This window comes from Achroia grisella, unplaced genomic scaffold (genome assembly GCF_030625045.1).
Source record: "Achroia grisella isolate CSIRO2021 unplaced genomic scaffold, CSIRO_AGI_Agris_v1 utg918, whole genome shotgun sequence".
In the NCBI taxonomy this organism is placed as follows: domain Eukaryota; kingdom Metazoa; phylum Arthropoda; class Insecta; order Lepidoptera; family Pyralidae; genus Achroia; species Achroia grisella.
In genome coordinates this window covers 3,162,868-3,169,753 of record NW_026713067.1, presented here as the reverse complement: position 1 = coordinate 3,169,753, position 6,886 = coordinate 3,162,868, and the positions used below count along the sequence as shown (strand labels likewise).

Here is a 6,886-nt window from a genome sequence, read left to right as displayed (position 1 = left end):
CTCACGGTCGCTCCCGACTAATCTCTTTAACATCCATATTGGCTATTTATGGACATTTTTGTACCAATATATTTGTGTTAATAATTGTCTACGTTAGCGTGCGTAAATCAAAGCTGTCGTTTTGAGGTGATGAATTCTATGAAATAAATGAAACATTTTTTATTTAATATTTAGTTTGCACTGTTTTTGCATAAAATTATTTAATATATCCTATTTATTAAATAATATGACGTTTCTATTTACGATTATTTTGTTTCTCAAATAATCTAGTTTATAGTAATTTATCAAATTTTTAATTAATGCAATAAAGTCTTAAAACGAATTGTTTTAAAATCAAATACAATTTTGATAAGTGCCTGCCTGCCTCCTCTTTACTGCCCTGGTTTGCGCCGGAGATATGAAATTGGTCAACTGGACCAATGGACTTGGACTTGGACTGCTTTAGTATCCACCCATATTACGATTGTTATACCGTTTGTACTTGGTACATTTTTTCTATTCGTGCGAACAGGCTTTGGTGTTCTGCATCTTAAGTTTATGTTGCAAAGCAGACGAGTTAAAAAAATTGTTAAAGTATACTTCACAACCAAGACTCTAGTTGTTCAGATAGACAGAGTACATACTTCTGATTCACCTAAACCCATTTCTATATTAGTTTTCTTTCCTGTATATAAATTAAACTGATATAAGCATCCTGTTGAAGACACATCTACACCACATCTTGAATCCCCTTTTATAGGTTTATTTTTCATGTACTGCTTCATAATGTTGTGCCCTTTGAATTTGACCATGTATTCATCAATGGATTGCCTTAGGAGTTATAAATATAGGAGATTTTGTATGTTCGGTCACACGATTGTGAGTGATTGTTATTGTCAGAGAAGTGCAAATTTTGCCGAATCTGCTCAAATCTAGTTCTTGGCATATGTTACGTCCTGGATAGCCAATGAAACTAGTGGACTGTATTAATAGGTTTAATATAATAACTGTTATGAACAACGGACAGATTCAGATAAAATTTAGAATGGAGGGATTATTTGTAAGCCGGTAAATGTCGATGCCGGTCGGACAAGAAGTGCCGGTGTCCGCCACCGGCCGCAGTTGCCGATGCGCAGCACCGCCCCCGCAGCCCGCGGAGCGGTGCGTTGAGTGCGTAGACATACTGCCCGGGTTGAAGAGTAGTCTTCAATGAAGTGGAAGTGGGCACACGTTGTTGAAGGCGCGACGAATAGTCCCGTTCTTGGTTTTCACCTCGACGACCCTCGTGACACCGTCGCTGCCTGGGTAGACCTGGACCACACGACCCAGCGACCATAGAAGAGGTGGCAGCAGTTTGTCCTTAATAAGGACCAGAGTCCCCAGCACCAAGTTGCCTGAGGAAGTGGACCACTTTGTTTTCTGCTGCAGCATAGAAACATATTCTATATTAAAACGACGCCAGAAGTGCTGCTTAATATGTTCTATTCTGTGATAGCGGTCCAATCTAGTGATGTTGACGTCGGCCACCTGTGGATGCGGAATAGATGTAAGTGGTCGTCCAATTAGTAGGTGAGCAGGAGTAAGGGCAGAGTAATCACAAGGGTCAGAGGATAGCGGCGTAAGAGGACGGGAATTGAGTATTGCCTCTATTTGAGTGAGACATGTAGACATTTCCTCATATGTAAGATGAGTAAGTTTAAGTAACCTTTTTAGGTGATGTTTCGTAGAACGAACAACTGCTTCAGCCAGACCATTGAAATGAGGCGAGTATGGCGGAGCAAAGGAAAATTGTATACCTTCTTGAACCATATCTGATGCGACGTTTGAACTATGTAAAAATCTTTGCAACTCATTACTAGTACCGACAAAATTGGTACCGTTGTCAGATAAGATATTGCGCGGTTTACCTCTACGAGATACGAAACGGTTTAGAGCTGCCATATATGATTCTTTCGTGAGGTCTGTAACCAGCTCCAGATGAACAGCTTTCACTGCTTGACAAACAAAGATGCTGATGTAGGATTTTATTAATTGACACCCTCTCCCTTTACGGCTCGCTATCAATATGGGCCCGGCATAATCTACACTAGTGTTATAAAAAGGGAATTCTAGTAGTGTCCTTTCTGTAGGCAGCTGTCCCATAATAGGCTGTAGGTTTTGTGCTTTATATCTGAAACATGTAATACACTTGCTAACGACACTTTTAGACAAGTTTCTGCCTCCTAAAGGCCAGTAATTTTGCCGTATATTTGCTAAAAGCAATTGTGGGCCGGCATGCAGAAGACGTCTGTGATACATGTCAAATAGAGCCCTAGTGAGATGGTGTTTACTACATAAGAGTATGGGATGTTTAATGTTGTATTCATATGGAGAATTGTCAAGCCTGCCACCTACACGAATAATGTCGTTGCCATCTAAAAACGGAGACAATGAAGTTAATTTATTTTTACGTGGCAGTGTTTGTCCTGACTTAATGATTTCAATCTCTACAGGAAACATATCGAGTTGAGCACTACGAATTATACAAGTTAATGAAGCTTGTAGTTCTTCAATAGATAAATATCCATATCTTTTGTTATTTTTATTTTTTAAATTGTATATATATCTTTGTAAATAGGCTACGATTCGTTGTAAATAGTTAAAATTTGAATATTTAATAGTTAAGTCATGTATAATAGAATAACATTTATGTGTATAATTATTTGAATTGTCAATAAAATGAGATAAAACTTCCGGTAAATCTTGGTCTATGTTATCGTTAGGCATTTTCGGCCAGTGACTAGAGTCGTTGGAGAGAAAGGACGGGCCTGACCACCATAAAGTGGAGTCGATAATAAGATTGGCTTTAATCCCACGGGACACAAGATCTGCTGGGTTGTCTCTCGACGGTACGTAGCTCCACGAGTATTTAGCGGTTGCCTCTTGTATTTCGTTAACACGATTTCTGACAAAATGTTTAAGCTGATTCGGTGGGGTAGACAGCCACCCCAAAACGATCGTGGAGTCACACCAGAATTGACATCGAGAAATAGGTACAGTAAGAGAGTCCAGAACCTTAGTACACAGTCTTGTACCTAAAAGCGCACCACATAACTCGAGACGAGGAACCGTTGTGGGTTTGATAGGTGCTACGCGGTTTTTAGAGACTAATAATTGCACATTCACTGTACCTTTGTTGTCTATGGAACGAACGTATAGAGCTGCACCATAAGCTTTAGTGGATGCATCCGTAAACACATGAATTTCATATGAAATTGAATTGTCACATGAAATCCATCGTGATATTCTCATATTATTAAGATAATTTAGAGTGCTAGAAAATGATGACCAGAGATCTACAATTTCTTGCGATACCTTATCGTCCCAACCGTACTTATTAATCCATAATTTCTGCAGTATTATTTTAGCTTCCACAATACAGGGACCAACAAGGCCCAGTGGATCGAAAATTTGACTGATGACAGATAGGATGTGACGCTTTGTGATTAATTTATTTGTATCAATATTAATGGAGAACGATAATGGGTATCTGTGTCACACAACCAGTGTAAACCCAGGGTTTTAGATGACGCGTGACTATTATTTGAGAGATCTAAGGTATCAATTAAATTATTTGAATTACCTGTGAGTTCGGATAAAATCTCAGGGCTGTTAGATTGCCATTTCCGTAAATTAAAGTGTGCAGAAGACATAATAGAAATTACCTTTTTGCAAAGCTTTACGGTATCGGGAATAGTATGACTACCGCTTAGGTAGTCATCCACATAGAAATCGCGTTGTATGGACATCCTTACATTCTCATCGCTCACGCCGTGTGCCAAACTAACTAAACATTTTGTCGCTAAATATGGTGCAGACGCGGTGCCATACGTCACAGTATTTAATGTATAATATTTAAGAGGTTCCGTAGGATTTTTACGAAATATAATACGCTGTAAGGAACGCTGCGAGGAATGTATTAATATAGCACGATACATTTTTTCTATGTCTCCTGAAACTACGTACTTATGTTGCCTAAAACGTATCAGGATAGATAAAAGATCGTCTTGGACGGTCGGACCGACCATTTGAATGTCGTTTAATGACACTCCTGAAGTGGAAACGGCAGACGCGTCAAATACAGTCCTTAATTTAGTAGTGGTGCTCGACTCGCGGATGACACCATGGTGAGGTATAAAATAATTCACGGTGTTTTTGAATTATAGTTAAATTCTTTATCCTCAGTCATATGACCTAAAGATTCATACTCGGACATAAATTGCATATATCTATCCTTATATGAGGGGTCTCGCTGAAAGCGCCTTTCTAGCGATAAAAATCGATTTTTGGCCATATCGAATGAATTACCTAACACCTTATGGTCATCTTTTAGTGGCATTGTGACGACGAAGCGACCGTCTGCGTTACGAGTCGTAGTTAAGATGAAATTCTGTTCACAAGCGCGTTCTTCTGATGACAACGAATGCTTCGGTGAAACAGAATCGAGTTCCCAGAAACGGTCTAGGTTAGGGTCACTAATGTCTTTCGTAAAATGACAAAAGTGTGAACTAAATGAATTGGTATAAAGAGCCACGGGGCCAGACACAATCCATCCTAATTTTGTTTCGTACAATTTTGGTTTATTTTTACCTAAATCGATATTGCTACTACCAATTATGTTCCAAAATATTTCAGCCCCCACAAGGATGTCTATGGCTGACGGAATATTGAAAGTAGGGTCAGCTAGATGTAACCCTGCGGGGATAGGAATATGAGAAATATCTACTACTGAAGATGGTAGCACTTTAGTGATTTCAGGCAGAATAAGACAATTGATATTGACCTTATAGTCACTGCAATAAGACTCGATTTCGAGGTTACAAGACTGTGTACTATTAGTGGTCTGACTGTTGATACCTGTCACCGTGGAGCTCGTACTACGCCGCGACATACCCAGCTTGTTACATAGACTGTGAGTGACGAAGTTGGCTGTACTACCGTTGTCCAAAAGAACACGGGCGTCGTGCCGCTCGCCGCTGTTGCTCACCACTCTCACCAAAGCTGTGGACAGTAATATGTGCGAAGAAGTAGCAGGCTGTATAGCATCGGCAGACAAGGCAACGTTGTTAGATGTTGAAGGCATAGGAATTTGAGGCAAAGGTATTGACTGGTCTAAGTGTAAAAGCGTGTTGTGTTTACTTTTACAATATTTGCAACCAGATAATCTACACCTTTTTTCTATGTGACCAGAACGTAAACAATTCATACAAACTTTGAATTCTTTTGCCTTTTTAATGCGTGTTTCAATAGGCAAATTCCTGAATGTTTCACAGGTATATAACAAATGATCTAGAGAACACATAGGACATTTTTTGATAATTAAGTTTGTATTTGTATTACTGTAATTTTTATTTGTAGCTATAATAAAACTTTTAGGTTTAAAATACTCTTGTTTTGTTAATTTTGAGTTTGATTTTTCCTCTAATGTTTCAAGTAAATCTGCTTTATTGCTTATAAATGTACAAAACTCGGACAATGAGGGTGATTGGGATAAAGAATTTCTGAATTCTTCCCAGCCACGGCTAGTTACAGAATCTAATTTGTTAGACATCATATAAACAAGTAATGTATCCCAGCTGTCAGTAGGCTCATTTAATGTTTTAAGCGCCCTTAAATTTTTATTTATTAAATCTATTAATTGTCGTAACGAACTACATGATTCTTTTTGTATGGGTGTGGCATTAAATAAAGCTTGCACGTGATTATTAATAAGTAGCCGGTTATTGTTATAGCGTTCGCATAACAAATCCCAAGCTACCTGATAGTTGTCACTTGTGAAATCTAAATTTTTAATTATCTCTGCCGCACTCCCTTTAAGGGAGGCGCGTAAATAGTGGAATTTATTTATGGGATCTATGTCTGTGTTTTTATGTATTAAGGATATGTAGGTGTCCCTATACTCAAGCCAAAACTGATAGCTGCCATGGTATTCAGGAAGGGCCACCTTGGGAAGTCTGACAAAATTACGAGAACCATTCCCACCTTGCATCGATGCTGCGCCGCCTGAAACTGCACATTCGAAGATCTGTTCGCTAGGCGCAACGCTGGCCAGTAAACTACGCGCCCGCGCCACTAGCGGATGGTACAAGTCCTCAAACTGTTGGCGAGCAACGTAGGCCTCCTCGACCTTAGCCACCGATGTATCTAATGACTCAATTTCTGTCTGCAAATTATCAAAGTCCTCGTATAAGGCATCAATTTTAGCAAATCGGCTTTGTAACTCTAAGCGCTGTAGTTCCGACAATGATTGGCAACTGCTAACTATGTCCAAATAATTGGTAAAAGTAGTAAGCTTAGCTTTCAAGCTGCTACGTTTTTTAATCAATTTAAACTCATCAGCCATTATTGCAAGAAAGAGAAAGTAATCAACTAAATTTAAAATTAAATTAATACGTAACAAATTGCGACAGTGCGAATTGAAAAGAAATAAATACAAATATGCGTAATAAGCGATAGTAAAATAGTTTCTATGCAAATTCCAAGAAATACGGTCCGGTCCGCCTTTTGTTCGCAGCGACTGACCTTTGGACGGTCGCCGATGCGCAACTAGGTACTTTTAACTATGCAAGCGATAGTTACTACAAAGATGTGAATCTAATGCGAAATGAGTAATATAAACATGTAACACTTAAATAAAAGATGAGAATGATTATGATTGAAAGAAATGAAAGCTAGTGCTATAAAAAATATTTATGGATATAGAAGGAATTAATAAGGAATAATTGGAACGACTCACGAAATATCCTTATCCTTATCCACAGAATGACTTCCAATCCACCGAAGACAGCAACTAAGTCCCGATGTGTTTTAATCTCCTCCGGGTTAAAGTTCACCCATTTCGTGTCTTGATTTCAATAACGATCTTCTA

The 6,886-nt window shown here is 38.7% G+C and overlaps 1 protein-coding gene across 10 annotated transcripts; it reads right to left on the bottom strand.

Moving 5' to 3' along the window:
- Nucleotides 1–1,058: 1,058 nt before the first annotated feature.
- Nucleotides 1,059–6,440, bottom strand: LOC131853955 (uncharacterized). 10 transcript variants are annotated; one of them, XM_059205049.1, is made up of 3 exons: nucleotides 6,001–6,440; nucleotides 4,957–5,019; nucleotides 1,059–1,973 (listed from the first exon to the last, which is right to left on the bottom strand). In XM_059205049.1, the coding sequence occupies exons 1-3, from the start codon at nucleotides 6,359–6,361 to the stop codon at nucleotides 1,186–1,188; spliced, it is 1,212 nt and encodes a 403-aa protein (XP_059061032.1). In that variant the 5' UTR covers nucleotides 6,362–6,440; the 3' UTR covers nucleotides 1,059–1,185. The 10 variants fall into 10 exon arrangements, with proteins under 10 accessions (XP_059061032.1, XP_059061033.1, XP_059061026.1 ...); XM_059205050.1 differs by having other exon boundaries at nucleotides 1,059–1,970; XM_059205053.1 differs by having other exon boundaries at nucleotides 1,291–1,401.
- Nucleotides 6,441–6,886: the final 446 nt, after the last annotated feature.